The 23787-nt window shown below is 41.0% G+C and overlaps 2 protein-coding genes across 10 annotated transcripts in view; one reads left to right on the top strand and one right to left on the bottom strand.

The window, feature by feature from the left end:
* The window catches only part of DGKA (diacylglycerol kinase alpha), a 170290-nt gene extending 161947 nt beyond the window's left edge, over positions 1-8343 (top strand). For all 4 annotated transcript variants that reach the window (XM_088473074.1, XM_088473073.1, XM_088473075.1 and 1 more), the window contains 2 exons: positions 3087-3147; positions 6812-8343. In XM_088473074.1, the coding sequence (XP_088329200.1) occupies positions 3087-3147; positions 6812-6892 (142 nt within the window). In that variant the 3' untranslated portion in view covers positions 6893-8343. The remainder of the gene's footprint in view (positions 1-3086; positions 3148-6811) is intronic.
* Positions 8344-11814: 3471 nt separating this feature from the next.
* Positions 11815-23787, bottom strand: part of PMEL (premelanosome protein) — a 38259-nt gene continuing 26286 nt past the window's right edge. For 5 of the 6 annotated variants that reach the window (XM_088473077.1, XM_088473080.1, XM_088473081.1 and 2 more), the window contains exons 2-13: positions 22132-22229; positions 19963-20094; positions 19468-19614; positions 17993-18133; positions 17731-17892; positions 16936-17295; positions 14721-15125; positions 14446-14598; positions 14255-14348; positions 13587-13789; positions 12453-12540; positions 11815-12204 (exon numbers count right to left, since the gene is read on the bottom strand). In XM_088473077.1, coding sequence (XP_088329203.1) covers positions 12057-12204; positions 12453-12540; positions 13587-13789; positions 14255-14348; positions 14446-14598; positions 14721-15125; positions 16936-17295; positions 17731-17892; positions 17993-18133; positions 19468-19614; positions 19963-20094; positions 22132-22195 — 2097 coding nt within the window. In that variant the 5' untranslated portion in view covers positions 22196-22229 and the 3' untranslated portion in view covers positions 11815-12056. Of the gene's footprint in view, positions 12205-12452; positions 12541-13586; positions 13790-14254; positions 14349-14445; positions 14599-14720; positions 15126-16935; positions 17296-17730; positions 17893-17992; positions 18134-19467; positions 19615-19962; positions 20095-22131; positions 22260-23787 lie in introns of all 6 variants that reach the window. The other variant, XM_088473078.1, reaches the window with a different exon arrangement.

The following is a 23787-nucleotide window of genomic DNA, read 5'->3' as shown; positions in this document are numbered from 1 at the left end:
ATTGTGGGGTTATGGAGAGTGTGTTTAATCCACTGACTGCCCTCTACACATACATCACACTGACCATGTGCCCTTGACACAATGACGATTCAAAGTTCTACTCACTGCTGCACTCTTTACTTTGCTTTTTAAGTATAAACTGTAATCAAGTGCGGATGTTTTTATTGCAAGAGTGTTGATGGTTTAGCCTTTGTAATTTGTTATCACTTGCTTGGCTTAGATCTTTTCTGAAGTCCTAATCTTTGTGTGAGTATGAACCTGTGGTCCAGCAGTTTTGATAGTTAACATTGTATTCCTGACGGATATCGGAAGTGCTGCAGTTTCCTTGTGTGACCCGGTCCTGACTATGATGGACTGTAAAAAGACTTTGTTAGAGGAGGATAAGTCCCTTAGATTACTTACTTTGGCTAAACTCTGCATCATGCAATCAGCTCTAGCTATATAGTTTATGCTGTCCGGTTGGCTGTGGGCTTGATTGGGAGAGAGCAGTTTTGTGTTGTTTTGTATTTGTGTAAGATAGCTGATCAGTGGCGTAACTTCATCCCAGGTGCCCAGAGGCAAGATAAATGTTGGAGCCCCCACAAATTAAAATGTACCACCCCCCCAGCACCTATGCCAGCCCCAGCTGCCGCTGCCCCCTATGCAGTTCCTTTTATACAATGCCCCCAGTAGTGGCCCCCCTATGCAGTGCCCTCAGTAGAGATCCCCCTATGCAGTGCTCCTCAGAACTATGGGAGTGACATCATGACGTCACTCCCAGGAGTGAGCTCCGTCCTCCAGCTACCGCCGGGGGGAGAATAGGAGCCGGACACCTGCTGGTAACACACTCACCGGGCGTCCGGCAAATGCAGGGTGCAGGGAGTGCGACCGCACCCCCTGCACCCTCCATAGTTACGCCACTGGAGGTGGAGCACCGATCAGCGGCGCTCCTTCTCCATGCAGCTCCTGGTGACAATGGAGCCAGTTGCCTATCAACTGTATTACATTGGCCACCTTCAGGTGTTTCTCTCTAGATTGCTCTCAGATTAGTCAGGCTTTTGATAATGTTCAGTCACCGTTTTTGTTCTAGCGTTTGAATAGATTTGGCTGGTTTGGTTCTTTGATTTGTTGTGTACATGTGAGACAATATCATGATTAAATAAAGAAATAAAATCTCTTCATCATTGTCCTGCACTGAGCTGTATCCTTCTCTATGGATCCTGTTTTGAATGGCTATAGAAGTTTATTTCACTGTGAAAACTATGTGCCCGTATAAAGTACACATTCCTCCCCTTCATGTTCAGTTGCTAGAGCTCCATACCAGAAGTGGCAGGAACTCTACGTGGGGCCACCATTGTGAACAAGCTTTATAGCTTCTTAGAAGTGCTGGCCCTAATTTTAACAAATTTATCCAAGAGGCCAAAGTCATTGTATATTTCTGACATTTTACAGACAGACCACTTACGCTACTCAATTGGCAGAATTCAGCAGTTGCCATTTGGTACACACCTAAGCTATATATCTGCAGATCGAGGGATCTGGAGATATATCTGCAGATGGTGGTCCTTCACACACCGAACAACCATCATCTGCATACTGCAGCGGGTTCCGGCGGCCGGGGGGCGTGTCCTGGTGGGCGGGGGAGTGTCCCGCCCCCCTCCCTGCGGCTGCCACTGTGTGTGTATGGGTGGTCTGCAGACATACCTGTCCATCGGCTGTGCAGCGCAGCCAATGCGATATGTCTGTGAGCGACGCCGTTCACAGACATATCGCTGGTACACACTGGCCGACGTGCAGCAGATATATCGGCCAACATATCTGTCAGTGTGTACCCAGCATTATCCATATGTCTTTGTGCAATATTACTAAGCATCCTTGTCACTTCTGTACAATGTACTTTGGATCATATCTCTGGGCTCCATATTAAGAGCGTTGATTTAGATTACAGAAGGTCCTTCAGATGGTAATTGTCTGATTTAGAGTTTGTGCAGATTTAATCAGCTCTGGAATATGGTTACTTGTCCTTTACTATTGTGTCTGAAATTGTATTTGATAAGTTTACATTTTTTTATTAATATTGTACAGGTAAGTAATATATTTACCTATATATTAGTTATTTTATACTGCTAGTATTGTACAGGTAAGTAATACATTTACCTATATATTAGTTATTTTATACTGCTAATATTGTACAAGTAAGTAATACATTTACCTATATATTAGTTATTTTATACTGCTAGTATTGTACAGGTAAGTAATATATTTACCTATATATTAGTTATTTTATACTGCTAATACTGGATAGGTAAGTAATACATTTACCTATATATTAGTTATTTTATACTGCTAATACTGGATAGGTAAGTAATACATTTACCTATATATTAGTTATTTTATACTGCTAATATTGTACAGGTAAGTAATACATTTACCTATATATTAGTTATTTTATACTGCTAATACTGGATAGGTAAGTAATACATTTACCTATATATTAGTTATTTAATACTGCTAATATTGGACAGGTAAATAGCACATTTACCTTCTGTTTTCAGTTATACAGTTATACTATTCTGTTGTTAAAAACTGAAACAGTGCCTTGTTCTGTGCTAGCAGGGAACAATCAGGAAAAACACAACTGTAACACTTTGGGGTATATTTACTAAAGTGAGAATTTTTAGCCCATAGCAACCAATCAGATTCTGCTTAACATTTAACTAGCACCTTCTAGAAGATAATAGCTAAAATCTGATTGGTTGCTATGGGCAGCATCTCCAATTCTAAAAACTCTCACCTTAGTAAATATACACTTTTTTTGTTTCTTGAAACTGAGGCAAGGTACAGGAGCAAAATGTAAGGTCCATCTCACATGATGGGAGGACTTTTCAATAGATATAGGTGTGACAGTGGCAGACATCATTCATCTCACAAGGCAAGTGCATCAAATATAGTATTACAGATGTTATAAATATCCAGTATTATATGACGAAAAAGTGGTGTACCATGGCAGGGAAACCTGTGCTAATACACACATTGTACTAATAATTCTGTAACATTGTCTGCATGCTTTATTATGCACTCCTTATATTTCCTTTCTCTTCCCACAGAACCACTAAGCCATTACCAATGCAGATTGATGGGGAGCCCTGGATGCAGCCACCATGCACAGTAAGGATGTACAGGGAAATTAATATTACTTCTCATCATTTTCCCTTTCTGGCAGCATTATTCTTCTTTTTATTATCCTTCATTTATATGGTGTGGCAAAGGGTTCACAACAGTGCACCAAAATATACAGTACAAATATAACAGATAAGTAGTTATTGACATCCACGTATATATGTAAATTGATCTGGCTTAACCTGTACCCCAGTTGAGGGGTGCAATAGACACTGATTGCAAAAAAGAATACCAAGGAGGAGAAGATGATGGCTAAGGTCAGAAAAGGAAGAGTAAGCAAGGGAAAGAGGGTCCTGCTCGTGAGAGCTTACAGAAGGAGGGGCAGTAGGACATGAATCGGTGTGCAGGGACACTTATCTGGTCAGAAGGTTGAATGTAGCCATGTTGACATTCATAATGTTGACATGAATAAAACAATCAACATGCACCAGATCGACATCCTCAGACTGTCGACCTGTTCACAATTTTGACATATGAAATGGGAGTGTTAGGCTGTGGGGGGGGGAGAGAGAGTTAGGGATAGACACTAGGGAGGGGGTTAGGGATTAAGGTTAAGTATAGGGAAGTACTACTTGCTGGAGCGCCGCTCCTCAGACGTCTAGGCCGAAACTGATGCCCGGAAGAATGCACCGGAGCCGCCAGGACAAGGTAAGAGACCACTAGTCCACCAGGGAATATTTGTAGACAGTTCACCATGTTGACATGCAGCCATGTAGACACGATGAATGTCAACATGCTACAGTTCATGATAACTGTGGAACAATCGTACCTAACCTGAGGAGGAGAGTCTGATCGGGAGAGGGAGCGAGCGAGTGAGTTCCAGTGGTGCACAGGAGGAGCCCTGAAGACTGGAGTGGGAAGAGGTAATGAGTTGGGAAGACAGGTGGCATTACAAATGGGTTTACACTATTTCCACCCTTTATATTGACAAGATGACTCCCTCCATCAGAAGATTAAACTGACACCTGCAGACCATCTCCCCAGACTGTGTATTTAAATTATTCTAAATTTGTTTTTTTTTTTACCTGTTTCTACCTGTTGCATTGGAAAGTGAAGCAGTATCAACATTTTATTTAGACCAGAATACGCTCTGAAAGAACCAGCACATTTACCTTGTAATAACTGATGAAAGTATAGGAAGGGGCGCAGTTGGCTCACTACTTAGTAGTATACAGTAAGTAGACCCTCTAGTAGAAATGACATTCCGAAATCTTAGGAATGGCTGTTACTTTAGTTCCTCTGGGAAAGTAAGGCTGTCACACCCTCTGCAAGACTTGTATCACCATAGTTGCTGGGATTGTGAGTTTTAGGTGTAGGTTTACTAAATCTTCTAAAAATGAAAATCATTTCTCTATTGCATCTGGTTGGTTGCTACAGGCAACACCACCCCTTTTCATTTTTAGAAGCTTTAGTAAAACTACATCCACTAGCTGATAAAATGAACGATTTCGCAATTGTTCATAATATCGGGCAGTGGATATGCAGTTAAAGAACCAGTGATACGCGCTCCCGCTGGTTGTTGACGACATCTATCATCGCCTGTACTTGCAGGGCAACCGGACGATATTGTCAGGTTCTGCAAGTACGGGGATGAGGGAGGGTGACGTCACTGAATGAGATCGTGATTGATATCGTTCTGTGTGGGCGCTTATGTTATTAAGGACAATGAGCACAACACTGCCGGGGACACACTACACGATATCGCTCAGGGAGCAAATCATGTAGTGGATATGCTCCTTTAGATTGCTGCACGTGTGAGCATAAATGATTTATGATCTAGAACAGCATTACATCATAACTGGTGGAAGATGCGGTTGGGTATTTAACACATCATGCATCAGAATCGTTTAAACAGCCCATACAGTACCTGGTGAAATTCTATAACAGCAGCCCTTAGGCCCCTTACCCCAGTAAAATCCTCACCCGCAGGGACTTCCCATGGGAAGCGCTCTCTGCTATCGCAGTCACAATATATTGTTCATTGATCAATCAATATATCGACAAGTGTGTACCCAGCATAAAACAGTATTTGGTTTGTCATTGCTCATAACAGGACCTAATGTGTGTTATCTGGCAATTAACTTCGGCACTGGTAATAGTGTATTTTTTTTTTATCTTGCAAAGACTGGTTATAAAAGAATAAAGTCACTTGTATAAAAATTTACTTTTGCATATTATTGAAATGCTAATATAAATTGATAGACTAACAGAGGGCATCATTTGATCACACGTAAATATGACCCATAATGATCATATTATTTGGTTAATTTCCAATCGTAATACCAGGCCCAAGTAAAGGAAGAAGTGATCCAACGCTCAACCCCTGCTAGTGTGTGTGTATGTATATATATATATATATATATATATATAAGCAGCTTCGGATCGGCACTCAATACAGCCACAGCAACGTGCCCTCTGGCATAGAAGTGGATTGCAACGATTTGTAAACAAACAGCGGCACTTGGGGGATTGTGACAAAAATATAAATAGTGTATTGCGGTCAATACATAATCCCAACGTTTCGGGACACACACGTCCCTTAATCAAGGTGTATGGACATACAAACATTAACTAACCTTATAAAGGGAGAAGCCCACACACCGAAAAAGACCCGGAAGTTGGTCATCAGTGGACGTCGCGGCCCACATTGATGACGTCATCACAATGGACGCGCCCAGTCACCATGGTGATCAGAACGCCGGAAGTAACTGTGCGTATAGACAACATGTAAATAGAAATGGCCAAGTCTCAGAATAGTACCCTGTCACCCACCTAACTAATTGAAAAAGAACCAAGTGACTACATAGTCCAATAGCCGAAAGAAAAAAACTGTAAGATACAGAGCAGAAATCAGCAATCAATAGGCATTATAAATACACATACATGAAAGCATATATAAATATATAAATTAATAATGAGAACAGGATAAAAGAACCATGTTTTCTATGTCATATAGAGCCAACTGACTTTAAGACTGGATGTAACTAAAAATTAAAATAAAACAAATATAGTAAAGATAAAAATGAAATATGTAAATCTATAAAAAATATAAAGAAATTAAATGTGAAAATGTGTGAAACAATGTAAAAAAGGACAAAAAATTTCCTAAAAAAGAAACTAAATAATGTGAATAATATGGTGAAATAACACGACGATGTAATTTACTTTTGCATATTATTGAAATGCTAATATAAATTGATAGACTAACAGAAGGCATCATTTGATCACACGTAAATATGACCCATAATGATCATATTATTTGGTTAATTTCCAATCATAATACCAGGCCCAAGTAAAGGAAGAAGTGATCCAATGCTCAACCCCTGCTAGTATTGATGTATGTGTGTGTGTATGTATATATATATATATATATATATATATATATATATATATACACACACACACACTAGAGTTAACACAACAGGCTTGACCACAGTTTTGAATGACCAGATCTCTCAAACAGTTTGTCTGCAATCCATTTGTAGGGGTAACTTGAAATGTGATCCTGTTGCTTGGTGCGTTGGTCAAAAGTTAGTATTGGCTCTTGTGTGGCTAGCTTCAAGGGGAAAAATCGTAGAAGTCAATTCAAAAGATTTTAAATGAGTTTAATTAAATTTTATTTGCTGAGTGATTAGTACATCTTGTCTTTCAGATTAAGATCACACACAAGAATCAGGCACCAATGTTGCTGGCCCCTCCACCACGATCCTCAAGTTTCTTCTCCCTCAAGTAACATGTAGGGTCAGCAAGACCTTAACCTGTCAGTGGTGCCCTTTTCTACCATCAGAAACCACGAGTCCATGGACATTTACCATAGCCCTAGGCCTATACCCTCACATTCTTCCTGCTGTAAACGAATTGTAGGGTCGGCTCATCAGTGGAAACCCTACTTGCCTTCATCGATGCTTTTGACTAACAACTGGGCTGTCATATATCATTTTAAGAGAAATTTGCGCTATATGAGCAGTATGTCAAACAAATCATTTTCATCTTCTGTAAGAGCTTTATATACTATGGATTTTCAAGCATTCTACAGTGATATTTTTCCCTAGAGGCCTGTTGGACATACTACTCTTGACATTCATCCCACTGTATTCTTAAAAACTACTATACAGATATCCACTGAAGCATAGCACATATACTAGGATATGAATATATTTTCCACAAAGCTATTCTAATTGTGACTTCTCCATTCATATTTCCATTGAGATTGTATGTTTAAAAAATTCAGCATTTTTAGACTAGAGTTATAAAGGAAGACTTGCATTAGGCTCTCAGGCATAGAAGAGAATAGAAAGTAGACGCTTACCGGCCGTATGTACTAATAGCTGCAGTTTATAGGTATATCCTATTGGGAACGTGGCCTATCCCCTATTGCAGTTTAAAAAAAAAAAGGTACGAACCGTATAAACTTAGGTAATCAGATTACATTGCACTGTTTTTATTTATATTAACTTATGACGTATATACTGAGCAGCTATATGAGTGGTAGAACTTAATTTAGATAATCATTTACATGATAGTAAATAAAAACATACATTGATTACTGTCTGTGGAAATAGAAGCAGTGTGTTGCCAAGTTCAGGTTACAGAATGTTGTACATGGATATTATAAACTATTAGTACCGCATGGTCATGTTTTTTGTATATAATCACCAAAATCTTTTAGCAGAAATACACAAAAGAAAAACCCAACAAGGCTTTTTATTTAATCTATAAATATGGGATAATGTAACTGCTACTGTAAATTGTAAGGATGAGCAGTGATTGATTTATACCCCCTGCTGTCCCTATCATACAATGATCGCAATCCTTATGATATTCATGTGCTGATGAGTTGTGACCCTGCTGTCAGCCCATGCACTGTGACACCCCCAACTCTAATGTACACGTCACACAATGGAAACTGGGTCAAGGCCAGACATACAGAGGAAATAACACACCTACATGCTGGCTGACAGCAGGGTCACAGCATTGGTATCATCCTCTGCCAGTCTACTGGCATCAGCTTGGGAGGGTAATTACCTGTATAGTTATTCATTTTGATATCAGAACATGCCAGATTTACAAATATTTACAGGAACACCAATATAAAATGTTAATTGATGTATATTATAATGCAAAGGACTTAAAACCTCTCATCTGTAAGTTATTACTGCCAGATTAAACAGATTTATAAATATGCATTATTATTATTATTATTATTATTATTGATTCAGCTCACAAAATGCCATTCCATGATGTGTTGCCAGTAACCAGGTCACTGCATGACATTGTTCATTTATCTGGTGGGACAGGGTTGAAGATAGACTTTGTCTCCTGATGCAAAGACAGTTAGACTTGCCCCCAGCACAGCGACCACAACACAAAACATAGAGCATCGCAGTGGTGGCAATATAATGGAGAGCATCGCAGTGACGTCTATATGATAGAGACCACCACACTGGAAGCCATATAATAGAGACCACCACACTGGAAGCCATATAATAGAGACCACCACAGTGGAAGCTATACTGTATAATATAGTGCAGAGCAGTGTGACCACCCTATAAGAGTATTTTTGATCACCTTACAATAGAAGTCCCTCATCAATAATTAACCCTTCCTCAAAAACTATTACTACTTCAGCATCATCACAACTTTCAATATAATTAACCCCTTTACAATAATTACATTTCAAAGTGTTCATTAGAGCCATCAAATAATTGTTTATGTACATTAACCCCCTAATTACCTTCCTTTGTCTCATTGAAAAAAAAAAAAATCATCATCAGCCTGTCAGCAATCCAGTACAGGCCCTGCCAAGCCTGCTGTCCAGGGCCGGATTAAGGCCCACATGGGCCTGGAGCTGAAAATGTTCAAAGACCTATACTGAGAAGGATTGGTGCTGTGAGTGTGTTCAGAGTCACCTTGGTGTGTACAGCCCCTACACTTTGAACACTATGGCCCCCATTTACTAACGAGTTTTATCACCAAAACGAGTAATAAATTTCACTGTGTGTGATAAATGGTGCTCCAGCCAATCAGCTCCCAACTGTCATTTTTGTGACAGTTGGGAGCTGATTGGCTGGAGCACCATTTATCATACACAGTGACATTTATCACTTGTTTTGGTGATAAAACTCGTTAGTAAATAAGGCCCTATGTCTCCCTAACTACATAGAAATAGCAAAAAATAATTTTTTTTGGGGGGGGGGGGACTAGAAAAACTATTTAAATACTTAAAATGTATGGCCAGTTAGGCAGCTGGTAATCATGCTGCCATGTTGATGGGCCTATTTTTATGTGGAGGCCTGGAGCTGTAGCTCCATCCGCCCCATTGTTAATCTGGCCCTGCTGCTGTCAGTGAGAAGGGACAATGCAAAGGCTGGCTTCATGTAGCCTGTTCCTGCAGTGCACAGCGCTGGGAGGACATATGCAGACTGCCCTCTCACAACTGCTACCCGGGCTTGGGGCTGCAACTCTGGCTCCTCTTCCTCAGTCACCCAGAAAAGGTGTCCCATCTGCCCCTTTGGTGGGAGGGGTAATGCCACTAGGAGCAAATGTTTTAAAATGATTGAGTTATAGGAAGCACACAGATCTAATGTGTCAGGAACAGCTGTATCATATTAGATGAGGAGTGAAATGCAGTGCTGAAGGAACCTATGCCATAGCTATTTACCACCACCTAATATCACTGGAAAAACTGCATTTGGCACATACAGCTAGTTTCTTGTTGCCATGTACACACTTCAGTCCATGGTGTATATTTCTGTCACCTGCACAGATTGAAGGCAGCTATGATGGGGTTGCAGCACTATGCAGGAGGATTTCACCTATCATTAGATAACAGCACCTCATGCCTGTCAGTGAGTGAGGTCTGCAGTTCTAGCACACTAATTCTGGGCTGTGTACAGGCGAGAGTCATGTTAAGCCATTTGAAGTATAGTACCAGCACACTTATTTTTCAATTAAAGCTCCAAAATAAATAAATATATAAACAAAGGAAACTGCGGCACTCCGAGACTGGTTGCATAAAGAGAGGTTATATTGTGTATAGAAGAAACAGATGTTTCAAAGCCTCCAGGCTTTTTTTCTATCAAGGTACACAACAAAAGACATACCTTGATAAAAAAAAAAAAAGTCTGGAGGCTTTGAAACGTCGGTTTCTACACACAATATAACCTGTCTTTATGCAACCAGTCTTGGAGTGCCGCAGTTTCCTTTGTCCACTGTATTTATTACTGAAGGCAACCAAGCAGCTGCTCTATTATTTTAAGTGCCGGTCCATACTGCCATTGTGTGTGTGTGTTTTTATATATATATATATATATATATATATAACACACACACACACACATCCATGCATGCTTTCATTTTAGCCTCTTTTATCCAATGAAGACCCGTTTGGGAAGTGTTTTAACTTGTTGCCTTATTTAAATGTTATCGGATTATAAACCCATATGCTGGGTCACCTCAGTCTCCGCCCTCCACTCTGTCAGACCCCAACCCCTCCCTTACCTTGTGTGAGGAGATGGGACAGATATTACGCAATGTAGGTAATGACTAACACATGTACATAAAATTATGGTGGTGTTGGCTAGAATCTGGTTACAATGGCCATCATTTCTCTATTGCATTCTAAAAAATAACTAGAGAATCTGATTGGTTGCTATGGGCAACACCACCGCTTTGGTCTTTTGCGGTTTCTGTCCGATTTTAAGGGATAGATTTACTAAAGCTTCTAAAACAGTTACCTAAAGCATTAGCTCTACAGAATTTAGATTCATTAGAGGCCAAGCATTGCCTAGATATGGAACAAGAAGTGGGGGGGTCTTCTGTAGACCACCAAGCATTAATGCATTGTAGTGATGGGCAGCCTGTGTCAGATTGGGTCATGAAGACTGTCAAGTTCAAATGTCTCCACCACTAGGAAGCGAACCCCAAAAGGAAAGAAATTGAAGGGTTAAGTATTCCTACAAGGAGTGACCTGTGAGATTTACAATAACTCATGTACCAGTGTAAGAAGGCTTCACATACGTGCTTTACTAGATGCAGTGTGTACTACAAACGTGGGGTCCTCCAACTACTCATGGAGGCATAAAATAATCGGACACCCCTAATGATATGTGGTTGCTACAGCAGTGACATTGGGCAAAAGTGCCTCCTCCATCTGCAGCAGTCGATCTTTGTTCATGTAAATGGATATCTGGTTTAGATCTTGCCAACTTTCCTTTTGTCACCAATATTAGTGTGATCTACATTGCCATCAGCCACTTCTATATTTCATGGTTTAGTTTACATCACCTACTACTGTTATTTATAGCTCCTGATTTTTTTAGAGGACTTGTGCATTCACTGTAGCAACTGTATGTTCTATATTTGCCAATTTGCTGCAAGTGATTCCTATACCAATATTGATCTAATAGGACATTTGCATTATGTTTATTTTTCTGAATGTTTCCTGTATATACATCACTCCTTACAAATTTTTGCATTTAGTTTCTCATTCAATAAACAGTTTGGTATTGAATTAACTTTTAGTTTGTTGAGTATCATTGAAGTTGCTACTTTTCACTGCATGGATTTGATTAAGGGCCAATTGATATAACATCCTAGTTAGATTGGTCCCTGTAGATAGTGTATAAAATAAAAGCCACATGATGTTTAGTGAAGTTTTTTTTATTTGTGGATAATAACCCATAGAATGTTATGGTGCCAGTTTGCTCTTCACAAAACGATAAGCCACTGGTACCTACAGTGCTTTGTTGATATTTTAGATTTCCAGGTCAGATGTAACATGCCACTTGCTTTTTCATAGTAATTATAAAACAAATGTAACAATCCTTGCCCCCATTCTCTGTACAACCTTCATGCACAGAGCCTGAAGTGATTTGGAGCTTGGATTTCTGTCAGCATCACACAACCCGACCATTTAAGAGGGGGCTGCTTTCTCCACTCAGAGCGTGACCAAAGACATTTTGAATAAACAGGCGAAGAGATGGACGATCAGGAAACCAGTTGACAGAGTGTCCTGTGCCAAGTAGTGTGTAGGACTTTGTGTGCCTAAGTAGAAGGAAAAAAAAAGGTCATAAAATAAAAATGTAATTATTTTCTTTAAATACCTGTAAAGCGAAGGGAAGAGTGAACATTCATAGAACGGATTCGCGTTTGACAAAATTTGGGAAACAGATCTGGTAACATAACAATAATAGTAGTATACCAGGCCTTAAAGCATGTGTAGCATGCTACTTTGTAGCTTTAGCACTACATTTAATGAGTTTTTCCAATTATAGATAGGCATAGTTACTTACCTGTAAGTGTAAGCTACAGTAGCCACTGCAAAGGCAGTTAGGAGTACACCAACTATTATAGCAATACCATTAACTGAAGACACTGCACCTAGAGCGAGGAGAAAAACCTTTTAATACAAATTTGGATGCAGAGGGTAATTGTAGAAAGACTTCTAAAAGCTGACAAGAGTGTCATAGGCGTATGACAGCTTAATGCTACCAGGACACCCCTCCCCCCCTTTGTCTCACAATGCACAATTCTCAAAGCTCTCATACCAAAGCACATCATGATCAGCTGGTCTTATTACACCAACAGTACCTTAGAATAGTGGTGGGCAATAAGTGGCCCCCCAGCTGTTGAACTACAAAGACAACATGCCCTGCTACAGTTGCGACATTTTTGGCCATGCTAAAATGGTTGCAGTGCATACTGGGATTTGTAGCTCAACAGCTGGAGGGCCAGTTATTGCCCACCCCTGCTTTAGAAGGTGCATAAACATTTGATACATTCGTTAGACAATGGAAGTTGGATTGCAGAAGTAGTCAGAGGTCCAATGTGTACACACAATCATTGCATCTTCTCATCTGCTGTGCTCTTCAAATGAGAAGATCTTTAATGAGGTGGTGCACATCATACAGTGTATACACCCAACCGGACAACCGTAAGATATATTTGTCCAATCTTTCCTCTGAAGAAGTCACCTGAAATGCCAGTGATCTACAGGATGATTGCATAGTGCGTACGCTCTATATCGTGTTCTGGGATGAAGGTAAATTAGATTGACCATCAGGTCTTTTGTATATCGTTCTGATGTGTACCCAGCTTTAGAATGGCAATTCAGTGATAGAAAGAGCATTACAGCTTATTATGGGAGTCTGGTCCCAAATCACAACCCCCGGTGCTGTAATACACTAGTATTACTACACTCCTGGAAAGTAGATCTAGAGACCCAAGGGGATATGAACTAAGCATTGGAGAGAAATAAAGTACCAATCAGCTCTTAACTGAATTTATATGCAGTTTGACAAATGACAGGAGCCTATTGGTTGGAACTTTAATGCTCGCCAAAGTTATTGCATCTCCCCTCAATGCCAAGTGTGAATTGGAAAAAAAAAAAAAAGTGAAGTTTGCCTTTATAAGCAGCTTGTACTTACCTGCTGAGACACTAACTTGTGCACTGGCGACAGCCAAGCTGACCTCATTTGCCAAAGACACATTAACACAGAAGACTCCAGAGTCATTGAAAGCTTGCCGCAATACTAACTGACAGTCAGAGGGCGCCACTGGGTTACAGACAGTCTCCTGTGGATTCTCACAATCTGCATCAGATATTATAGTGCACACTTGTCTTGGAACACTAAAAAAAAAAAGTTGACACATTTTGGGCCCGTACAGTTGGGATCCATTGTGGAACCAGCTTGATCCATCTAAAAGCCAGACCTTTTCCAATTTGAAGACCAAAGATGGGGTAACAGATCCTATTTGCTGATCCCAGTCATATTTTGGTCGGGTTGATTTCACTGCTGCCCTGACACCAGGTTCTGGGGGTGGGGTGGGGTGGAGAGGAATCAGGGAATTGCCCCATTCCATTGCAGATGTGTGGGGTCTAAAGCCTAGTTGGGGTGGAATGTATGAACTAGTAATTCTATGTCAACAGTTATAGATCTAATGCTTTACACCAATTCTAATCACAGCAAAGACCTGCCCTCCATCATTCCTCTTGGATGAATTTACCCTTTCCTCTGTAAAGACTTTAAACTAATCTCTGAAGCTTTCAGAAGGAGTTTGGTTTTAACATCTGTTAGAACCATTGATTTCTTACCTCCCTTGGCAAGTAATTGTGAGGTCCACTGTATTCTCAAGTCCAGCTGCTACAATTGGCTCCACTTGCACAATTTGAACACTTTCAATTCCCGCTAAAATGTGTAGCAATATTAAAAAAAACAAAAACAACACACACCTCATTAGTAAGCCACACAGGTGTTAAAAAGACTGCACAGACTTCATACTTACAAACAATTTCCAGGTCAGTAGCAAATGTTCCATATCTATACAGTAGACATCCTACAAATGGTCCCTCAGGAGCCTGGCGCTTAGCAATTAACAGTACTTCTCCATTAGTGGATGTGGCAGGTACAGTTTCATCAGATGCAACCAAGTCTGTTACTATAGTCAAAAGAATTTAGTATTGACAGTTACTATTTATAACATTGGTAACATTAATGGGTGCTGTGCCATGAACAGACAAGGAAATGCAGATATGTTAATGCCAAGTTATTTGCACCCACCTTGTGTGGGTGGTACGCCAGTGGAAGCCTCCACAGCTTCAGTACTCTGTGCAGCACTTTCTACAGGGATCTCATCAGGTTGTGTTCCAGTTTCTACAGATTGGCTAGGTACAACTGCTGGTGATGGAACAACTTCAGGTAGTGTTACAGCTGGTTTACTTTCAGTAACTTCTGCGGTAGTTGTGGTGCCCTCCTCAGTGGGGACAGCTTCTATTATTGTTGCAGCTTCAGCCTCTTCATTCACTTGTACCCCATCTTCGGGAACAGCAGCAGTTTCAGGTCCTGGTTGCACAGATGCAGATTCCACATCATTGTCAAGCAAAGAAACAGTGACTGCGAGGTCAGCTGCAGTATCCACAGATGTAGTGTTACTTGGAACCGGCACTGATGTACCACTGGGAGCCACTGTAGATTAACAGTTTATACTTGTATTAAGATTTATAGGCACCTGCAGTTCTAGATTACATTACTATTGAGCATTAACCAGCAAGAGGGTGTGGAGTGTTCAGTATTGTTACTTCATGTGGATTAATCCCAGATTTAATCCAATTCTGGATTGAATAGAAACACAATAACCATATTATTCACCCAAAATGGCCATAAATATTGCACATTAACACCCCTGTAAGAGTTTCAAATGTTGCAAAGAGTCAGGTTAAATCAAGCTCAGCTACAGTGTCTGCAAGAGATTAGGACACACTACTGGACATCAGAAATAAGGAGCCTTGGGACCAAGAGACTAGATATGACAACCTGATTGGACAAGGGACAATACTATTGGCCCATGTATGCAGTTCCATTAAGGCACCTGCAATTTTAGGAGAGCTCTAACAGCTTGGCACAGAACCTAGTTTAGTTAGCCCACTTCTGCTGCTAAACCTTAATACTTGGTTTAGACTAGGGGTGGGCAATCAGCAGCCTGCAGCTGTTGAACTAAATATCCCAGCATGCCCTGCTGGGATGTGTAGTTCAATAGATTGAGGCCCGCTTATTGCCCTCCCCAGGCATAGACCATATCTTGTGGATTGCTGGATTTAGCTGCTCATGTAGAAGTAGAGTTTCCAAGCATAGGATTGCATGAAATAGGTTAACTTGAGATTTGGCTAGTCCATGTAAAAGTCACATCACCAAGATGTGTTACCAGCTGAAGAGAGACTTTTACATTTCCTAAGGACCTTTCGCTGGTAAGCAGTCCCCAGCGACAATAGAACCCTGTGTGCCACCAGTTTGGATAACTGATTCAAGCATACCTGTAATGCTTACTGAAGGGTCTAAGGCAGAGGTTCTTAAACAGGTCCTCAAGGAACTCCAACAATTCAGGTTCTAGAGATCCATGGTTGAGCACAGTTAAGTCAAATTGACTGAAGTACTAATTAAATCACCTATGGTCAAGCAAGGATATCCTTAAAACATGGACTGTTAGGGTGTCCTGAGGACAGAGTTTGGGAACCTCTGGTCTAGGGGTTAATATAATGAAACTTTTGCATGAAGTCACATACATAGTTTTGCAGCATAAAAATCTGCTGAAATATTTTAGGAGCCACCTTTATACTTATTACAAGTTAGTGTTTATATAAACAGAAGAACTTCAACATAATTCATACAAAGTTTTGTCAAGGAAAAGCTTAAAGCACAATCCAATAAAAACTGTTATACTTTTATTTTACAGTCATTTACCAGATCTGGACATAGCGACTAGGCAACTCCTGCTCAGAACATGTTCTGAAGTGTTAATTATGGAAGTGTTTTGGGGTTCAGATTTGTAGGATTTGATGCCAGCTAGTGCCCATGCCATCTTCCCTGCCAGTTAACCTTGGCTGTGCTGGAAGTAAACCAAGACATAGGTCTAGCCACCTGCATTTACTGGAAGGCACACCAGTTTGGTCTATTGGTTGTGCACCAGCTCAATCTTATTTTGAACAGATTAAATTAACTGTGAGAGATACTATAATAAGTCAGCATGACCGTAACCTCACTCCAGATGGTCATCCAGCCTCCAAATGTGCAGGGAGGGAACACCCCCTCAATGCAGCCTGTGCACCCCCCCCACCTAACACTCGGTCTTCTCCTCTTTGTGTCCACCCATAAAGATTGTAAACTCTCCTAAGCAGGGCTCTCTTCCCTTTGTTTCAGTTATGCATCCGACTTTATATACTGTCTGTGCTTATTTTACCACGGTAAAGACTGAATAAGACACAACCACACGCTAACTTACCAGACTCTAGTCCACCATTTGTAGTAACCTCAGCAGCTTCAGTTGTGGGCTCAGACAGTTCTGTAGTAGCCATCTGTGCAGTTGTTCCACATGGAGATGTTGGAATAGCAGCTTGCACAGTAGCTTTTGCATTGAACACACCAAGGGACACATAAGTATGAGTGACACCTGCATTCCTGGTTATTAGAATACCACTCTGATCTCCAAAATCCCAGGAGAAAGATATGTCAGCTGCCTTGAGGTATTCACTTGGGTCATGAACAGCTACAGAGAAGGACACAGCTCGGTTTTGTATAAAACGCTGGTCATTCTGGTCCAAATCAAGGACTTGTGTTATGGAAACAGAGATTGGAATCTGATCTGTAAAACAAAGGTAAAAAAACTCAAGCACAGAGTTTAGGTCTGCCATGTGCCCACCCTCTAGTTAGCTTGATCTTCCATGATGAGTGAACCTTTAAGCACTATAGTTTGCCCACATGCACCGCTGGTTTTCCAAGCTGTAGCAGTTAGTAAATTTAGTGCATTTAAGTTCCTGGACAGAAAACACTCTAGCCTTCCCAACTTGATTGCAGCATGATTCAGGTTATTCATCTAGGCCAAACACATTGATAGGATATACATATTAACAAATTTGTAGAACTTTGTACCATGAAATCTAGTTTTAGGCAGGACCCTACTGCACCTAAACTGTATACAGTAAATTACATACTACACGGTTTTAATCTTACTACAGTTATAGTTTATACCACTTCATCTCTAGTACAGTTTGCTTATGGCAAGTGTACTAGTACTTACCAGTTATTGTGAATTGAGAGGAGGTACTGCCAATAGGGATGAATTTCTGTCGCCCACGATAATGGTAAACAACAACTTCCATTGTGTAGGAGCCGAGGGGAACACCATCTGTCTCTACAGTAAGATTGGAAGATGGGCCATCTACCACCTGCCAGTACTTTCCTAGAAAAAAAAATAGGGCTTGAAATTAGTAGCATATATTCTTACACAAAAAAGTATGCTGGAGGGGCTACAGCTAAGGATGAGTGTATGAAAATCTTACCCCATGCTTGCCAGACGTAGACAAACTTGCTGCGTTTCTGTTCAGCTTCTTGAGGGAATGGACGACCATCTGGAAAGGTGCATTTAGAACCTTCTGTTGACCCATCAGGGTAAACTGGCTCACCTGAGGGCACCCAGGTACCTACATGTGAGGTTTGCAGTAATATTTGGAATTAGAGTCAAATTTTATTATGCAGCATTAATTGTACAGTAACAAAAGATGTTGAATGATCACATTAAGGTATATTGGTCCCTGCCCATATGAGACCAATGTGACATTATTACAGAACTGCTTCATCACTACATAGTAGATTGGCCATGGGTTACACCATGATGTAGGCAGGGAACCTGTGATGCAGTGTCCAAACATTGAATTAGCTGCAGAGTTTGTGTTGCATAGTAGCTAGTCAGATTTTAATTAGTTCAAGCTATAAAGTGTGTAATGGCAGCTAGTAAGACATTCATCACTGGTTGGACTTTGTCTCAAATGTTCCGAGAACTACACCAACCAAATTTCATCCTTGCTCTATGTACCAACTATAAATTCCACGATTATACAAATTTAGTGCAAGAGAAACTGCAGAGTCTTACCATCAGAACTCCACACCCATGAGAAACTGCTTACTCTGACAAGACATTGTATGAAATTTTACTGTGCTCATCACTACTTTGCTTTTAGGTGCAACTCTTTACACCATTGAACCATACAGAGGTAGTGGCTTGTGTCAGTACACCACACTTCCCAGAAAACAAGGGAGTTTGCGATAGTCATGAATAATCTACATAATGACAGAATTTTTCTTTAATGTGCTGCTAACATGTGCTGTACTCTTGTACCACAGGCTAACCATTTTTCCTCCACCATCTTAGATATATGAAATAAGTCATATTGGGAAGGACTATACAAGGGTCTATTTACTAAGCCAGTGGTTCACAAACTCGGTCCTCAGGACCCCATACAGGTCACCCAGCAGGAGCACAGGTGTATTAATTACTGACACATTTTAAAAGATCCACAGGCAGAGCTAATTATTTCACTTGTGATTCTGTGAGGAGATCTGGAAAACATGCACTGGTTGGGGTCCTGAGGACAGAGTTTGAGAACCTGTGTACTAAGCCTTGGATGGAGATAAAGTGAATGGAGATAAAGTTCCAGCCAATTAGCTCCTGACATTTTTCAAACACCACCTGTAACATGGCAGTTAGGAGCTGATTGGCTGGAACTTTCTCCGTTCACTTTATCTCCAGACAAGGCTTAGTAAATAGACCCCATAGTTGACTGGTGACAAGCTTCCTCTCAGTAGCACTGAATAACTGAAGTTCTATCAAGGTTCCAGGAATTTTAAATAAATCTGGGCCAGTGTTCCTACTAGCTGACATATAAGGCAGTTTGTAATAAGCACTATATATTTTCAAATATTAGACTAGTTAAGTAATACAAATAACTTCCAGCTAAATAACTGATTCAATACCAACCATTGTTAGTGCAGTTTTGGCTCCAAACGACCTGTCCATCAGGCAGCACAGTTTGATTGTGGGGGAAGTTCAGCTGAATGAAGAATGTCGCCTTGGCACCAGTCAGAGTTGGGGCATCATTATGCAAATTAAAGGTCACTTGGCCCCCTAAGTGGAATGATGCACAACAACATTTCAATATTTATTTATATTTATGGTTGACTGAACTTTTAGAACCACACCCAAGAGGTAGAAAATACAAAAACCCAACCCCATGCACCAATTGGTGCCCATAAGCCCAGATTAATGCAGACTATGACAAGGCCACAGCATAGTTGTAATGAACATTATTCTGTACGGATACTGCAGCAACCATCCTTACATTAATAGTTAGAAAGCACCTAGACGCTCCACTGAATCTGAGCTTACGTGGTACAGAGTAGGATTTAAAGATTATATATATATATATATATATATATATTGGGTTGGCTCATATTAAAACAACCAAGTTCCTACCTTTCCAGCAGTCCCTTTTCTGGGCTTCACTTCCTTTCCAGATAGGATACATCTGGCTGTTCCATGACTTGAATGGGGGGCGTTTGTTACTGTGCCCCTCAGTATTACTCTGCTGTATCCTATTCCGAGACCCTTTTGCGGGGAAATTGAGAATCAGTATCTAAGAGCATGTACTTGATGCACAATATGTTAGAACACAATAGAGCACTATCAAGACTAGATAGTCACATGCTACAGACTTAACATATTGATGCGGGGCATCCACAGGAGTCTCTCCCTTACAGGCCCCCCTTCCCCCTCAAGAACACTTTTTGGCTTAGCAGAGCTCCTGGACTTAGCACGACTCCTGCTTGTACATCACATGCCGAGGGGCTCTAGGCAGTGATGGTCACATGGGCATTCAATCCCTCTTGGAATCCTACATGTGACTCTCAGCTGAGGTGTCTAACCTGAGGCTGTATGGGATCATCAGTGTACATGACTTACGCCAGTCAGTTCCCATGAATTGAAGTCAAGACAAAAGAAAAGCTACACCCCATACACATTTTAAATGAAAATGTTGTTCTATCAAGTTATAGTTTACAGGTCAGATCATTGAGTTTCTCTTCATTAGACATCTCAGACAGCAAATTGAAGGGACTCAATTTTAACACTAGTTGTGCAAATGTATAAGCCAGGGACATTTACCCCAGTTCAACTGCTTATCATTCATATGCAGATATTTTAGTTTGGTATGAGAACAGCATAGTATGACATCCCACCCCAGGCAGCAGAATTGTTAGACTCTCACAGGCTTACATTGTACAGTATGTTATCAATAGTTTCAGAACCATGGATAGTGTTTGTGCTGCACAATCATTCTTAATAGTTTACACCAAACCAGGGTTACGTCAACTCAGGTTTCAAAGCCCCCTAACAATTCAGGTTTTAAGGCTAGCAATGCTTTATTGCAGGTTGTTAAACCAAACAAACGTACCAATAGTCATCTGTGCTCAAGTATGGATATCCTTAAAATCAGGACTGCTAGGAGACTTGGAGGACCATGTTAATGAAACTCTGCACTAGAAAGGCAGGAGGTATTGCCAGCTAGGAGATGGGCATCAGGGGAAAGTTTCACCGAGGCAGTTACTGAAAACTGCACCACTATGTTAATAGTACATGTTTCCTGCATTGTAAGCTTGTTTGCTTTCATGCTTATGTGCTATAGAGAAACGCCAGCCACATGTACCAAGGCTAGTACCTTGTTCTGGCTTTGCTATATGGCAGAGGTTCCCAAACGCAGTCCTCAACGCTCCAACAGTTCATGTTTTAGATTTCCAAGGTTAAGCACAGGTGGCTTAATTAGTACCTCAGTAAATTTCATTTAACCACCTGTGCTCAACCATGGATCTCTCTAAAACCTGAACTGTTGGGGAACCTCTGCTATATGGTTAACACTTTGCCACTAGTTATATGGTTGGTTGAACACCACTTGCCAAACCCAGTCAGTTAATGGAAGATTTTAAGCTCAAATCTGGAATCCGTTACTATGCTAAGAGTAACATTGTCTCTACTTGCTTTGAATAGGTTTGACAACTTCCATGTACTCCATTTTAGTATTAGTTATAGTCAGATGAATTTATGAAGTCCATACATGTTAGGTACATTATAGGTAGGTGAACCCCCAACTACAATAAAACTCACTGAAGGGGAGTCCAAATTAACCGCCAATCATACCAGGCACACACCATGGTGTATTATAGGGGCAATCTGCTTTTTCTTCCTACAAGTTATGAAACTTGCTGAAGAGGTGCGCTGGTTTGCACCCCCGAACTACATTACAGTTTTTCCTTCTGGGTCACAAGATGAAGACTGGTGACTCAATGATTATTTGGTTTAGTCCCCAGCCTAAGTTTGTTTTATTCAATATTATACTTAAATATTGTGGCATACCACTCGCGTCTATTGCAAAAAAAGTTTTTAGTAGGATTTTAAAAAAATATATATATATAAGCCATAGGGGGACCACACTAGTGTATTTGCATTTGTTTAAAGACATTTAAGTGTGAAGCATTTCAAATCTCATATGGATGAAAACTGATCTTTTGGTGTAAAGAATAAGGTCAGTCAGCAGTTTTGCTTTGCAGCTGAATAGTGGAGCTATAGAGAATACATCAGCTTCATACTCACTGTTCTGAGCGTCTATCCCAGCACAGAGCAGCCAGAGGACAGCCAGGAAACAGACTTCTTTCATCTTGTCTTCAGTTACCTTCGCCTCCCAGCCAGGACTGTAGTGCGGGGAAAATAGTAATAGCTTCCTATTAAAACCATGAAGTGCTCATTAGCATAGCCACACCTTCCCAGGATTAATACATTCCTGTTGGAATCAGTCAATCCTGTCCACAGTGGACAGCGAGATTAGTCCCCAGGCAAGTTATTCCATGTGATTTTCTTCTTCATCAAGATATAATTGGGCCACTTTCCTTACACAAGAGACCCTGCATGTGTTCTTTAGGGGCTGAGAGACAGCTATGAAACCCAATAGGTGGCAATTTCATGGCTGTCTATTGGTAAAAGTTTCATGGACAGTTTTGCTGCACCTAGCAATTAAACATTCAGATACAGTAAACACTACACCACAGTATTAAGAGCTCAGACCATTGTGTGACCTGAAGTGTGCGGGTGTGCTCAGGCCATAAGTACTATCCCCCTTACCCAGAGACCGCTAAGGTACTGCAATTCAGCCCGTGCAGGGGTACTTTTGCTTTATAGTCCCCACAAGCTTACACCTCCACTCCCATATTTTTTTCAGGGGGGGGGGGGGTACTTGCCTAGGACACACTTGGGAGCACTAGATTTTACTATGCTGACAGATGTAGGAATTGATTATGTTAATTAAAACAAATTAGTAACGACTGCAAATGTATACTGCCATTAGAGTTGAAATACTGTACCTACTCGTATGAGTAAATATGACCCTGTGTAAGGTGTCAGGAACACTGACTATAATACAGGCATACACTTTGGGCTGGCAATATTTACATCAATTACCAACAACATCATGAGACTAATCTAGGATTTTGAAAATTTACTTCAGAACATACATATATACATTAAACCCAAAGGCTAGAAAAAAGGGAATTTGGCCCTGTAATTTACAGTTGGGAAATTTGTAGCATCCAAATTAGGAAGTTTTAGAAGACCTACTTAGCCCTATCAGGCAACCTTTAAGTACATACACTACCAACATGAAATCACACCACACTACTAATATCCCTTTTTCACCGGAGCTAAAACCCGGGTTATTGCAGGGTTAACCCGGGCAGCTCCCTGGTGTAAAAGGGGAGAGGGTTGGATCGCCAGGTCGAGTGACCTGGCGATCCAACTCAGGTAAACAGCAAGGTTTAACACGGGTGTAGCCCGGGAAACCCTGCTGTGAGAACAGCGCACTCCGGGTCACGATGACCTGGAGTGCGCTGCTAGCCGGCTGATTGGTCCGGCTTCAGTGGCGCTTAGAGATGATGTCATCTCCAAGCATCCACTTTCACGCCAGGAAAGCCGGGTCTGTACCAGACCGGGCTAAATTCTGGTTTGATCCGGATAGGAACTCTGGGCCTGATTCAGAGCCGGACGCTCTGAACGAGCGCCCACTCTGAATCAGGGCGTTTTTTTTTTTTTTGCGAGGCGGCCTCGTGGACGCTCGCATAGCTGTGGGTTACCACCCACAGCTTATGCGAGCGTCCATGATGATGGTCGCGATGGTCAAGACCATCGCTACCATCGGGCTTGCGATGAGACCCTTGCGATAGGGTCTCGTCTGCTGCAAGCCATGGAGTGATTTTGTCT

The sequence above is a fragment of the Taudactylus pleione genome, unplaced genomic scaffold (genome assembly GCF_031769625.1).
Source record: "Taudactylus pleione unplaced genomic scaffold, aTauple2 ptg000130l, whole genome shotgun sequence".
Lineage (NCBI taxonomy): Eukaryota > Metazoa > Chordata > Amphibia > Anura > Myobatrachidae > Taudactylus > Taudactylus pleione.
Note: the sequence above shows the minus strand (reverse complement) of the source record. Positions and strands in the feature narration are given on the sequence as shown.